The sequence below is a fragment of the Ctenocephalides felis genome, unplaced genomic scaffold (assembly GCF_003426905.1).
Source record: "Ctenocephalides felis isolate EL2017-DRISC unplaced genomic scaffold, ASM342690v1 CF-g0.4_SCAFFOLD_03570, whole genome shotgun sequence".
Lineage (NCBI taxonomy): Eukaryota > Metazoa > Arthropoda > Insecta > Siphonaptera > Pulicidae > Ctenocephalides > Ctenocephalides felis.
Window position 1 is genome coordinate 17,074,373 of NW_020539724.1, and position 15,781 is coordinate 17,090,153.

Sequence of the window (15,781 nt, forward strand, 5' to 3'; positions counted from 1 at the left end):
TAGGCAAAGATGAATCTCATTATAGGAATGAATGAATGATTAATAATATACATTGAGTCGAATGAAATAACCACAACTTAAATTAATTTTTTAACAGTAAACATTTTCAGATCATACATTTAACTAATACCAATTTTTCATAAAAGCTATAATATTTTAAACCTGCAGATCTCAAGAATATAAAATAAGTATCCATTATACATACAGAAATATTTAATTATTAAGTGAAATAAATTATTTATTAATTAGCTTTATATAAATACTCTATCTACAGAACATAGTGTATTAACAAGAAAATTAAAAAAGTATTAAATAATATATCTAATTATTTTAATATATTTTCTAATGTCGCTCCATGGCAGGATTGTCGTGTCCAACATCAACAACGTTCGACTTGAATTTTGTTTTAAGCTTCTTTTGAAATTTCTTCAAACGACAAACCTGGTAATAATTGTTAATTATTTATTTATACAGTCACAGGTTAAGAGCATGTCAAAATAATAAAATATATATAGTTTTCAAAAAATAAAGTCAATAGGTCAACATTAATTTTTTAATTCGAATTAATAAAACGAAGAAATTGTGAGTGTTTTTGAAGACATAGAAGCAAAAACATTTAAAAACAAGTGGTTCTCTTAGAAAATAATTATTCATGTCTGAATTATTCGTCTTCATTCAATATGATGATATTCTAAAAGATGTATTCTAGCAGTTTTACTAAAACCATCTTTAATTGAAGTCAGAAGCAAATTATATAAAAAGTTTATTTTACGAAATTAACAAGAAATTCGTACAAAACAATCAAAGTATAAGAGTGCCTGCCTCTTTAATTCTATCACGACTCATTTTATTAAAATTTTGATACCCAAGAGTATATAACAGTTTTGATTAGATTTTAGTAACTTTTATCTAGTTTTCATTAATGTAAACAAATTATGATGTCCAGAATGTAAATCAAAAGTTATTTGAAGAAAACTAAAAAATGTCCTAAATCGGGATTTATTTAATATATGGCCATATATTACAAATTATGGAAATACTACAGTACACATTATTTCACATGCAAATTATTCAAAATTTTAATATTAAAGAGTATATAACAGTTTTTATGAGATTTTAGTAAATTTTATCTAGTTTTTACTAATGTGTACAAATTAAATTTACTCTATTGAAATGTCCTAAATTTACATCAAAATGTCCTCCCAGTCTTCGAGACGAGTATTTTTACTCAGAGTGAATTGAATAAACTGTCTATTATGTACCTATTGTTAGCTTTACATACAAAATGTTTTTTGGTTTTGTAATTTTTCAAACCTAGATTTACTTTGTATTATTTTATGATAAATTTAATATATTTTAAATTAATTCGTTGATTATTTTTTTTATTTTGGTCCACTGAGGAAGAGTCAAATTGGGATTCGAAAAATGTAGAAATCGATTAAAATTATTTAATTTTCTACTAAAACCGGTTCTATATAATTTTGTTTTATAAACTGACAAAACATCTAAAACTATGATATATTTTTATTTTTATGGATTTTCTCCATCCATTGGCTACTACGTAAAAGTCTAAGTTCTCTGTTGAAAATAAGTTGCTGCTATATAAATCAATTATTAAACCAATCTGGACCTACGGAATTGAGCTCTGGGGATGTGTTTACAAATCAAATATAGCTATAATGCAAAGAACTCAGTCAAAAATTTTACGTACAATTCTCAATTCTCCGTTGTACATGACAAATAAAACCATTCACAGCGACCTCAACATGAAAACGATGCAATTAACGTTCAAAGAATTCAAGGAAAAATACAAACGCAAACTGGACTCACATTCGAACCCATCAATAGTTGACATTACTCAACCTTTTGGCATAATGAGATTGAAACGACAATGGCCTTTAGACTTAGTCTTAGATTAGATCTAATATACTATTATCATTATATTGTAAAACTAAGAAGATCTCACTAAAGTTCTTCTTAGGCATTGCTCTTAAATATTGCCAATTTAGCTCATAGGAATCTTTATGTATTTCTGATTGCTAAATAAAACAGAGTTCAAAAAAAAAAAAGGATTTTCTCCATCTATGAAAAAGTTCAAACGACTACCCTAATCATGCATATTATTCTGAAATAACCCCCTCTCTTTCCCCTTCGTAAATATGATGATTATTTGTCTTACCTCTGGTCTCCGGTAAGAAAACTGCCACAAATATGACGGAAAGAGCGCAGAAAAATGCATATAGTCCAAAAGTTCCTGAATTTTTCAAGAGAGCTTGCAAGTCATCAAAAGTGAGAGCGATCACGAAGGCGGTGACGAAACAGATGGACGTGCAGATAGCGGATGCATGAGCCCGAAGATGTCCAGGAAAGATTTCGCTTATAACCACCCATATAGCGCCACCGAAACCTGAAATATTAAATAACATATTATCTGAATACGGATCAGAGGCATGGACTCTGAGCAAGGTATGAGAAAAAGCCACATTTATGAAATAGAGAAGATGAACTGCACAGTTAAGATAACATATGAAGATGAGATGAGTGAGCAGAAAAAACTATTGAGAACGATAATTCGTCATTCGCTCTCGATGATATCATTTCTATACGGGTCGATTGTGATTGGTCGTCGTGTCGCTCGAGTATGATTGCTTTGATTGTATAGTGAAAATAATAAAACAAATGAAAAATCTGACGTTTAAGAAACTTAAGTTTATTGAAGTAATTTGTATTATTCGTGGTTACTATATATATTTTTGAAGTTATTACTAGATTACTAGATACTACCAGCTGTTCAAAGAATGAAATTGTATCACCAGCAAAAAAGTAAAAAAAAGCAGTTCATGAATGTATGTTAATTTTAATTACACGAAGTTCTTCAAACACAATTACATGATAAGTGAAATTGTGAAAACAATATATTTATTCAGGCCTCATTTAATATAAATTCTCTGCATTTTTATACATATTAAAAATATATATTAAAAAGCACAGCTTTATTCTATCATGACAAAGATATATCATTAACAGAATTATATCGCAGACACTTTTGGAAGTTTAGAGGAAGTTTACATGTTTTTCGTTTAGGATGGCTATTAAGTATTACAAAGTTGCATATTTTTATAAATATTGAAGAATAAATTGATATTCAGATTTATTACTCTAAACAAGAGATCAAGCACAACAATAGTACATCATTTATATATACAGATATACATCTTTGCAGTTTATTTATTGATAGTGTTAATGAATTTATTCACAATTGTTATAAGTTTACTGTGTAAACGAACATTATAGAATGTATTAATCAGCAATTACTTCATTTCTTTAATAAAAGTTCAAGTCCTAAATGCTAATTACAATGACAAACCGATCATGTCTAAAGTATGACTTCAATTACATTAATATATATATATATATATATATATATATATATAATTTGATATTAATTATAGATATCACATAACTTACCAATAGAGTTTGTAAAAATAAAAGCGGCTATACATCCCATTGGTATCGAAGTCAAAGAATCAGCATTCATCAAATTGTTTTCAATTATATAAAAATACGCACCAAAGGTCCCCTAAAACATAGATTTCCAAAAATAACAATATATTACTATTTCAACACCATCAAAATTTAATTTAAGGATATTTTAATCAAAACTTATAAGTTAAAAAAAAAAAACTTACCATTGCAATGGTCATCCCGGCGCCTGAAAATATTAACAAAGACTTTCTGCCGCATCTATCAAAAATAAAAGGAGTAATGAGTGCAGCAAATGTTTGAATCGCTCCTGAAATATAATATGAAAAAAATGTTGAAAAAGTAATTAATAAGAAAAGTAAATTATGATATGCTCTGACACTACTAAAACCTCTGTCATAAAATACAGCTATGATATAAATTTAAACTAGTTGGAATTGGTATTTTGCTTTGAGGCAAGTTACATAAACTTCCCGATATGTGTAAATAATCGACTTAACAAATAAAAAGTAAGTTAAGTAATTAATAAATAAGTGATTAAAAGTAAAACAAGATTTACCAACCCATTATCATGGCCATGACATCCGGCGAAAGACTTGATGCCGTTTGTTCGAACAAGGATTCGGCGTAAATTAGTACGGCAGTAACTCCTGATAATTGAAAGAAGACGGCCAATCCTATTCCCAAAAATAAAGGCAATTTTTGGGTACCACTGCATAAGAGCTCACGATATGAGCCATCCTTGGCTGCTTCTACATCTGCCTAAATATAGAAGAAAATTAATAAAAAGGCATTCGAAATCGAAGAAAGATTTAATTTTTTTAAATAATTTGTATAAATTAATTGTATAATACGTTAGATTTTCTGTAAATTTAATAGTAAAGTTTTACCTGTATTTGCTTAACTTCTTTATCTATTTCATCTGCAGATCTATCTCTTAAGCGAACTAATGATGCTTTTGCTTTATCTAGCTTACCTAAAAATCAATATAATCCAAATTAATCAATATTTATAACAACTATAGATTATATTCTATACGGTTGTTTGAAAGGTCGTTTTTTATACCATAGAGTATTTAGCTATTTTTCTTTTTGAACCTTTATTAGAAACCTCGTATTTTAAGGTTTGTGTGTAAAAAGTCTTAAGACTTCTAAGCAATTACATGCAGTAGTTTTTGTGTGGTGCCACTTTGAATACAGAAACGTATTAAGCAGCAATTTCGACAAATTATACTCTTTTGCTACAAAAAGGGATAAAAATACTGTTTAAGTCAAAATGAAATTGACCGGTGTGTACGGAAATGACGTGTTGATAGTACAACAGTGCCAAAACTGGTTTGCCAAATTTCATTCCTGGTATTTGATGTCCAAGTGCACCAAGTCCAAGAAGTACGGTTGAAGCTGATAAAGACGCGAGAAAGACATTAGTTGATGCAAACCGGTGAAAAACAATACATGAGATCCCATCGAGTAAAAATTTATCAAATTTAACAGTCCATGACATTTAAAAGGTCTCGGATTTTTCTCAATGGTTCTCATTGAAAGAAACCTGTGTCATCGCACTGGCGTCCGCGATTCGCCTGTGAAAAGTCCTGAAAATTATCAGGTTTTGATGAAGCGTTTTGTTATTACTAGGAATGTCAAATTGGATATACAATTGTCCTTAAAACAAAAAACAAGAACCTACTCAAAACAGTTATAAGACTGAAAATCACCAGAAAAAGGTGATGCATTATTTTTGGTGAGATTTTAAAGGAATTGCTCGTATTTCACCTTTTCAAGGTAACAAAACGATTAATTTGGATGCTTTATGTCATCAGCTGGATGAACAAAATTATGTACTTCAATAGAAAAGGTCGGAATTAATCCTCAAGTGAGGTATAGTATTGCACCAAGACGAAGCAAGACCTCCCAAAAGTTTGGTCATTCGCCAAAGCCAATGGGACCCAATTCCACATTCATAATATTCTCCAGACCTGCCATCATTGGACCATTATTTGTCGTGGTCACTAAAAAAATTGTTACGAGGTACTTCAATAGAAGAGGTCAGAATTAACCCACAAGCAAGGTATAGCAATGCATCAAGACGACGCAAGACCTCCCAAAAGTTTGGTCATTCACCAAAGCTTTTACAGCTTTAATGAGACCCAATTCTACATTTATCACATCCTCCAGACCTGTCATCATCGGACCATTATTTGTCCTAGTCACTAAAAAAAATTGTTACGAGGTAAAACCTTAACCAAATTGAGGAGGTCAAAAAGCACCTTGATCAGTTTTTTGCCAATAACGACCAAAAAAATATGATCTCGAAATTATGCTAATACCAGAAATATGACAAAAGATTTCGATCAAAGCAGCCAATACATAATTTATTAAAGTATTTGTTTATTGTATGAATGATACGTCCTAACCACGTGGCTTCTTAGAGGAAATCTAAAGGTGATTCCTATCTATATTTGATCTAATTTTTATGAATTTTTATCCAAAAGGGGTATATATTACAACAAGACGAAGCAAGACCTCACATAGTTGGTCAATCGCCAAAAGCTTTTGTAGCTTGACCTGGTCATCGAACCAAAAGTTTACCAAAAGCTTACCACAACAATCCTATTAAAAAAGAAATTAAATTTTTCTTGAAATACTAACCTTTAGACGCACAACAGTATGGACTATCTGGCATAGGAATGAAACAAATTGCGAATATTATTGGAATGATTCCACATATTGTGGTGAACACGTAAGATGTGTAAGGGCCTATGCAATATACCAGCAACATCCCAATAGTTAGAGTAAGTTGCAATAGGCTCCTAATGTACCCGAAAAGTGTTCTGGAAGAAAAAAAAAAAATAAAATTATACATAACAGAATAAAAAACTATTTTTTTTTAAAAAATTCGAATATTTTTACTCACATCTGCGATTTCTGAAACATAAGATGGAGCTACTGAAAAGACGACACTACAAGCTATACCTAAAATGAACCTGGCGACCAGGAGTTGCATTATGGTCGTGGCCGAAGCCGTCAGGATCCAGCCGACCAGGCTGGGCAGAGCTGACCACAGCAGCGTCTGCTTCATGCCGATCTTGTTCGTTGAAAATGCACATATGAACGGCCCTGGATAATAGAATGGAAATATGTTGATTTACTAATTGTTGTTATAGATATTGTTATAATGTTTTTCCTTTAAAATTATTATTATTATTAAAACTGACAATTACCTACAGCAGTACCCAGAGATACCAGCGCGCCCATCCACATTGCCTCGGGGCTGGTGATGTGCCGTGGAAATGGGCTGTAACTTTTATCTTTTGCTAGTTTTGCTAATACTGGCGAAGTCCAGGCCATTGATGCACCCGCTGATATTGTTAAAATATTCACTGAAAATATAATTTATATAATTAATTAAATACATAAAGTATTAAAACAATAACGCATGTCACTGATAAAAATAGGTATCAACTTGAACACTGACAAGGAGATTCTTAGGTTTACTCTTATGAGATTTTGATAAAATTTTGCAAGGTGACAGAGTTTATAGTCGAACCGAATGCCCTAAAATATTATAGGCCTATGGGAAGTGGTTTAATTATAAAAATTAATTAAAGTTGCACTAAATGGACCGCGCGTTAAATGTAGCTCTTATTTTTTAAGCACATTTTACTCAATTTGAGTATTATAAATAACAAGTTAAAAATATTGACTACTATACTAGATGGTATATATATGTATATATATATATATATATATATATATATATATATATAGATGGTAGGTTCATGTGTAATATATTAAATAACTTCTCTAATTCAAGGCAATTAGTTATATGCAAAGCTATTCTTATAAGTCTTAATTAATTTGACATTATTTCGCTCGCTCCAATTATAGATGAAAATACTATCTGTGGGAATATATTAATTTAGCGCCACAGCCCATCAAATGGGTCGTTAATTAAAAAAAAGAAAAAAAACTATGTTCATAAAATTTCCCTGTTAACTCCTAATTATAAAAACGATTTTTTTAATATTTTTCTAAAGTTTGTTATCTGTCCCATTTTACCCCATAGGCGAGGGAAAATGGGACAGCCAGGGGACAAACAGGTCCAATGTCTTGATTTTAGTTTCAAAGTAATTGTGTACGAAATAAAAACTACTTTTATACAATCAATACAAAATATATATTTTATGGACGCATTTTTTAGAAAGATAATACTGTATATAACCTTGATCTGGTATTTTGTCAGAAATATTCTACAACAGAGTTAGAATAACTATAAATTTACTTTATCTCTTGTCATATTATTTTCTTTAATTAATTTACTTTTTTATTTATTATTTTTTGCTAGTAACACCTTTGCCAAAGTAAAGATCTAGTTGGTCCTTCTTACCCCAGTTTTCTATGAAATTAAATAATCTTAAGCGTTTTGAAAATGCAGACGATTTGATACCACTACGAGATTCTTAATTAAATTTCAATTAATTAAGACTTTTAATATACTTATAATATTTTTTATGTTGAAAGGTTGCCTAAGTCAAGACCTCTACAGAAATAATTCCTTAATATTAAGTTTAATTAAAATAAAACCAAAATTTTTGACATCTATTAAATTTTTAATTAGTTTATTCATTTTCAGTCTATGGTTGTTATTCAAAATACTAATTAAAAGTATTGACATTATTAATGTATTATTGACATCTCTTTCAACAAACTGACAAACTGTATTGACAATTTTTTCCTAATATTTTGTAAAAAAAATATACCAACAATAACTCCTATAATTGGAATTCGAAAACATTTAAGTGAATATTGTATACTTCGATAAGTGTATTTTCAAACATATTTCAAACTTATTTTATTTATAACATTTTCCTTCCATTGATTTCTTATCAGCAAATATTTCAATAAAAAATCAAACATGTTTGTTATATTAATAATTTTCACGGAGCCGATAAAATATTTCCTAATACAAATATTAGTCATTATTTGTAATTTGTAATTTTGTAAATATATAACGAAGTATTTATAAACAAAGATAAAATGCAATTCTTTAGATAAGGATTTTGACACGTGTAACTAAGATTGTAAAATATGGCTTTAAGTTTTACATATTTTAAATTAATTATGGTTCATTAAAATGCAGAAAGCATAAAATTATAATAAATAATTATAAATATTCGGCTATTTTATCATAAAAAGAATTATTGTATGTAATTAACGTGGAAAAACCAATAATTATATAACGTTTAATAGGCCAAATATTGGAAAAGATTAAAATTTCCCTGTATATGACTAATAATTAACTTCCCATAGGGCAAGCTATAGTAATCGCAAAAAATCGAAAATGAAAATTTGTATATATCTTTACGTTTCAAAACCTCCTGAACATTTTGGCATACCTTAGAAAAATGGATGTATGCGTGTGTGTGTGTATGTGTGTGTGCGGATACAAATTTTCGTCGACGATTTCGGGAACACAGATGAAACGATTTGAATAATTAAAAAACATTCGATTCGTATTGATAAGGAGACGTGCTGATTAGTTTTTGGCGAAGACAGGTCTAGCCGTTCCAAAGATATGGGGCAAAAAGTGGCAAAAACGGTAACTCAGTTTTTAAGAGAAAGGGAACGTCCGATTTGAATAATTTAAAAAACATTTTACTTGTATTAACAATATGAAGAACTGATCAAATTTTCATGAAGGCAGGTCTAGCGGTTTCGGAGATCTAGTAAAAAAAGTAAAAAAAAAAATGCCATTTGGCGGTCAAAAATGATCATTAGACATATGCACATCAAATTATCAGATATTTTATAGAGCTTTGAGAAAAAGTTCAGAATTTCCAAAATATTTCAAAATAAATTTTTCTTCAAAGTCTTTTTTTTTCAAAAAAAAAGGAAATTTTTGTCAAACATTTATAGTTTCTCAAAAATCTCATTTTTTCGGAATGTTAATCTTTTAAAAAAAAATTTTTGGTACGGGAAGTTCTAGCAATTTGCCTTAAGGCACGATGCCATGCACCCCACTAGTATATATAATAATCATCAAAGTTTGTTACACATGCATTATAGTATATATATACATTATCGATTTAGTAACAAATTGAAGGGTCAATTCTCGGATAAAATGAAAATGTTATGGTAATACTGTGTTAGGGGTCAATCTTCGTATTAGTTGGCAGTAACAAACTGTGTATTTGCTGTGCGATCAGGCGTTTTACACACAAAACCCAACTTCACTTGTTATCAAAGAGACATCAGAAAGTTGCACTTATGATAAAATTGTTATATGACCTTTGTGCGTTTTGTAGGTTAGGTTTTATGTGTAATCAAAATTTTGAGAATAACAATATTGTTTCAATAGATAGACTTTTTCACAGTTTTCACTACCAAAAAACAATATAACATCTGCTCTGTTACGGCAGAATTGCCCACTACCAGTTGATTTTTTTAAAATACCTATGTCTCAATTTCGGTTGATTAAGTAAAATTATTACACATATCGGGACTATTACAAGCGGCTAAATGCCACTTACGCCTAGTTTCTGTATATTCTAAATTAGTCACCTGCATTGGCAGCCACGAACTGTGTATACCTCCCATTTTTGATGATATTATTGAAATGCATTTTTACAATCTTGACTGATGTTTTCCTTCGAAGATTAATTTGTTGATTCAATATTAGTGAAATATGTCATTGAATGTTAAAATGAACAATATGGTATTTATTCTGTTGTTCTGCATCGCAAATTATTTCACTTGGAACTTAACTTCTGTTCTTCGTTCTGGAAATAAAAATATGCATTAAAATTCTTATAGAATATAACTTTATTAAAATTCAATAGTTACAATTTAAGTCATTTACAATACATAATTATTCTAAAAATTCATGAAAAGTGAAAGAAGAATTTTTAGTATTAGTCTCTGTGGATCAGAGATGTGGATTCTAAAAAGAGTAGGCAAAAGTAATAATATTATCAAGTTTATATAGAACCTTTTAGCTTATTATTAAATAAATTAGTAATATTACTAAATAAATAAATTTAATGATAATGATAATCTTTACTATACTTTACCGTAGTTATTTAATTTGGACAACTTACAACTATTGTTGCAACTAAAACAAAATTCTGCTCTCATTAAATGTATAAATTGATTTTGTAATAATTGCTATAGACAAATTGCAATTACATTTATATAGTATAAAATAAATAATGCAAAGATTAATTTCGCTGAACTATTATTACATTATTGACCATGTAATAAGTCTACGTAGTAATTACTACGTGGAAGTAATTAGTAGTTACTTTTGAGTAGAAGTAACTAATAGTAGTAACTTTTAAAGTTAACATTGAAAGTTCAATTAATTAACTTCTGAAAATGTCAATTTTTGCATATATTCACGTTTCAAAGGCTTCTGAACATTTTGGCATACCTCAGAAAAAAATGGATGTGTGTATGTGTGTGTGTGTATGTGTGTATGTGTGGATACAATTTTTCGTCGACGATTCCGGACGTACGGATAGACCGATTTGAAAAATTCAAAAAGCAATCGATTCCTATTGATAGGGAGATGTGCTGATTAGTTTTTGAAGAAGACAGATCTAGCGGCTTCGGAAATATGGAGCAAAAAGTGCGAAAAATGTCAGTTTTATAGAGAACGGATTAACCGATTTGAATGATCTACAAAACGTTCGATTCGTAATGATGGGAAGAAGTGGTGATTAGATTTTGGGAAGGCAGGTCCAGCTGTTTCGGAGATATGGAGCTATATGTGCCAAAAATGGCAGTTTTTGTGAGAATTCGATTAGAAAGCATCCAATTATAATGATTTAAAAATTTTTTGTTGCTTAAAAGCTTGTGTTGACAAAATGATTGCTATTGGTGAAAGAAATTTTTCTTATATATATATATTTTTTTTAATTTTCAAAAAAAAAAAAAATTGAATATCGAAAAATATTTCAAATTTTAATTCTAATTCTAGCTAAAGTTCTAAACATCACTTTGAGAACATTTAATATTCTTCGAATATTTCATTATGGTACGGGAAGTTCCAGCAATTTGCCTCAAGGCACGATGCCATACACCACTAGTTTGTATATATTTTAATTAATGTTTAGGGCGTTTCTTCCAGATTCTTTGATTTTTATAATAATTGTTGACGTATTACGTCTCACTTCTACGTTATTTGCCTATATAGAGATTAGAAAAAATAAACTATTTCATTTATTTCTATGTCGACGTATTAAATTTCTACATCTGGCGTACTAAATAACTAACTTGTATATCAAATCGCTTAATTGTTTCTATTTTATTGCCAATGATAATATGAAATACGAAACCCAGAGGAAAATTAATAAAAAAGATATATTTTTATCCACTAGTTTTAAGTAAACAAGTTAATAATAATTGGAAAACACAAAAACTATATAGTTCTGCATTTGTATGAATGTGTGTGTGTGTATCACACACATCAATTTTTCTGAGAGAAGGATATGCAAAAATTTTCATTTTCAATTTTTTTTCCATTACTATAACTTACCCTACGGAAAGTTGAAAATTCATAATATTTATAACTATAATTAGAGATAACCACAAAAACCACTTTATTAAAAAAAGATATTGGTATAGATTACTAATAACATCGAATAAATAAGCACATCTTGCAATAATAAGAAGATCAATCTTCCACCTTGCAATAATAATTCAATTTTTTGGATTTGTATTAAAGAACCCTCAGTGAACAATTTGTTTTACAAAGTTTGAATTCTTTGTAAAAGTTTTGGAAAAAGCGATAGATAGATAATTATGATATTATAATATTTTTGTGAGAAATATTTACACTTTTTAAAGCGTCCCCAAACAACCTCAATATATGCTCTGCTTCTGGAAAAGATATTAAAAATATTACCAAACTAATATTAACTTCCCGTAGGGTAAGTTATAGTAATCGCAAAAAAATCGAAAACGAAAATTTTTATATATCTTTACGTTTCAAAACCTTCTGAACATTTTGGCATGGCTTAAAAAACATGAATGTATGTGTGTGTGTACGTGTGTGTGTATGTGTGTGTGTTCGGATACAAATTTTCGTCGACGATTTCGGGAACACGGATGAAGCGATTTGAATAATTCAAAAAACATTCGATTCGTATTGATAAGGAGACGTGCTGATTAGTTTTTGGCAAAGGCAGGTCTAACCGTTCCGAAGATATGGGGCCAAAAGTGACAAGAACGGTAACTCAGTTTTTAAGATAACGAAGCGTCCGATTTGAATATGTCGCGTCTTATCAAATTTTCAACATCATGTTAATAATAATAATATAATTAAGTATTCCATAAATAATTTGCTTGACATTTTAGAATGCAAACTTGCCTCAATACATTCTCTGTCTCCGACTTTAGATATTATGTATTGTACTAGAACTGGAACAACTTGCGTTTTCTTTAAGAAAGTCAATTGTGCACTAGCGAGATTTTGCAATGTCAAGACCGACAATTTTAACCTGTTTACACAAGATAAGTGTGGATATTACATAGATTAGATCAAAAATCAATATGCATATGGAATTGAATCACTTTGCCGACAAAACAGATTTTTTTGCACATTTTTGCAAAGGTTGTTCAAACAGAACTGGAAGATGATGGCGATAAAGCAATTGATAGAAAAAAATTTTATAAAATTTTAAAAATATATAGCATCAAGAATGATATAATTTTGCAATGTTTGAAAAAATATTGTAACAAATGTATGGATATCAGTTGAGATTATTGATCTCAATTATGTTTACTACTACTAGTATATTTATATCGCTATTATATATTGAATATAGTTTCATCAAAAAGAGAATAGCCAACCACTGGGTTGTCTTCTTAAAACACATGTAAAAGGAATTCAAACGTATTTATTTAACCCCTTTCACTCGGATGCAACCGCTGCTGCGGCAAAATACATATTAATTCTGGAATTCGCGAGTGGTAAGGGTTAAAACACTTGTTGTATGTAAAAGAGCATATAACTGCTAGTGGATATCAATCATCACCAAGCAAATAAATTCCCTCCTAAACGATTATTCGGATTTTGATAAATCTTTTTGAAGTTTATTAAAGGAATTTTTTAGGATGCATGTGATTGTAAAAATATAGTAATATTGTAGAAACACTTATGTTGTATGTAAAAAAGTAAATAACTGCTAGTGAATAGCAAACATCACCAAGTAAATAAATTCCATTTAAGTTGCACTATTATTATTATTATTATTATTATTCTGATCTGATATCTTATATATAAAATTCTTCTATTATGATGTATGTGAAAATACTCCTTCTAAACGATTATTCGGATTTTGATAAATTTTTCTGAAGTTTGATAAGGGATTTTTTTTAGGATGTATATGATTATAAAATATAGTAATATCCATAGCTGGGCATTAACTCGTTAATCCGTTAATCGTTAATTAACGAAGTTAACATTTTGATTAACGGATTAACTTTTAAGTTAACTTTTAAAAATGTTAACGGACACGTTAACTTCCGTTAAAATGCGAGAAGTCCGTTAATCGTTAATCCAATGCCTACTATTTACCGCACGGCACAGCTTTAGCCAATGCCTTATTAAACGGCATAGAGAAAAGATTTGGACTACTCCTGAATGATGAACAGTGCCAACTTGCCGCGGCATTTCACCCAAAGTTTCGGTTAATGTGGCTGGAAACGTATGACAGCAGTAGAGAGGAATGCAGAAACTATAAACTATTGGACAAAAAATTAATTTTTTCTGAAATTCTTTATTTTGACATATTTTGGAAGATTTGAACTTTTTTTCAAAGCAATTTTACTGCTTTAGGACTGCATAGAGACAAAATATAGAGCGCGTAAGCGCGGCGTCGCTGTCTAACGGGTAAACATTGATACGGAACCCATAGGAAAATAGACAAAATTTATACTTATTGTTAAAATCTCTATAAAATATCTGAAAATTTGATGTGCATATGTCTAATGATCATTTTTGACCGCCAAATGGCATTTTTTTTACTTTTTTCATTAGATCTCCGAAACCGCTAGACCTGCCTTCATGAAAAATTGATCAGTTCTTCATAATTGTCAATACAAGTAAAATGTTTTTTGAATTATTAAAATCGGACGCTCCGTTCTCTTAAAAACTGAGTTACCGTTTTTGGCTCAATTTTGCCCCATATCTTCGGAACGGCTAGACCTGCCTTTGCCAAAAACTAATCAGCACGTCTTCTTATCAATACGAATCGAATGTTTTTTGAATTATTCAAATCGGTTGATCCGTGTTCCCGAAATCGTCGACGAAAATTTGTATCCGAATACACATACATACACACACACACATACATACATTTTTTCTAAGGTATGCCAAAATATTCAGAAACCTTTGAAACGTCGAGAAATGCAAAAATTTTCATTTTCGATTTTTTTGCGATTACTATAACTTGCCCTACGGGAAGTTAAAAAAACTCTTTCCCTTTATTTAGAAAAAAATTCTTGTAAAAACAATATGCAATCATAAAAACGGAAAGTTGACCAATAGCGTTATCACGGTATGTGATAATTGTGCCATTTTCCTTATACACACGGAAGTGTGCATAAAACGCGCGAGGGGTTAAATTACACATTTGAATTATACAAGTATTTTGTTTTATTCATAACCTGTTAACTTCCAGAATCTAAACTAATAAGTTTTTTAAGTTCACTAACGCAACGATATAAAAATGTAATTTTACACATATTAACGGATTAACGATTAACGTTAACTTGCGTTAATTCTTCCGAAATGTAACGCTTTAACGTTTAACGAAGTTAACTTTTTTTGTAGCGGATTAACGATTAACGAAGTTAACTATTTGATTAACGGTGCCCAGCTATGGTAATATCGTAGAAATAAATGAAAAAAAATGAAAAACATGTCATTGTTTGACATTGAAAATATTTGAGACATTGTTTGGCATTGGAAACAAATGAAAACTGTCATCTGCCAAAAAATTCAATTTACTTATGAGCCTAGACAATATTAGAACATGTATAATAAATTCATGATTATGAATGTCTACATTAAGCAAAATTTAGTTTTCATGCTCAACTAAAAAAATAGTAATTTACTATAATTACACATAAAGATACTTTTAATAATTGTTCAAGTTTTCTCATTTTTTATAATAAATTAGATTAATTAACCCAAAGTATTTATTTTACAAAAAAAATTACCTGAAAATTAATTACCTCAAAAAGACTAAGCTGATGTATTATATACTGATTTTATTAGTTGAACTTGATTGCCC

The 15,781-nt window shown here is 29.6% G+C and overlaps 1 protein-coding gene across 1 annotated transcript in view; it reads right to left on the minus strand.

Moving 5' to 3' along the window:
* Positions 1–342: 342 nt before the first annotated feature.
* The window catches only part of LOC113383485 (solute carrier family 2, facilitated glucose transporter member 8-like), a 29,461-nt gene continuing 14,022 nt past the window's right edge, over positions 343–15,781 (minus strand). The window contains exons 2-13 of the mRNA XM_026621748.1: positions 10,044–10,261; positions 6,704–6,862; positions 6,397–6,599; positions 6,302–6,313; positions 6,011–6,092; positions 5,540–5,692; positions 4,374–4,459; positions 4,047–4,245; positions 3,690–3,793; positions 3,469–3,580; positions 2,173–2,407; positions 343–433 (exon numbers count right to left, since the gene is read on the minus strand). Coding sequence (XP_026477533.1) covers positions 343–433; positions 2,173–2,407; positions 3,469–3,580; positions 3,690–3,793; positions 4,047–4,245; positions 4,374–4,459; positions 5,540–5,692; positions 6,011–6,092; positions 6,302–6,313; positions 6,397–6,599; positions 6,704–6,862; positions 10,044–10,104 — 1,497 coding nt within the window. The 5' untranslated portion in view covers positions 10,105–10,261. The remainder of the gene's footprint in view (positions 434–2,172; positions 2,408–3,468; positions 3,581–3,689; positions 3,794–4,046; positions 4,246–4,373; positions 4,460–5,539; positions 5,693–6,010; positions 6,093–6,301; positions 6,314–6,396; positions 6,600–6,703; positions 6,863–10,043; positions 10,262–15,781) is intronic.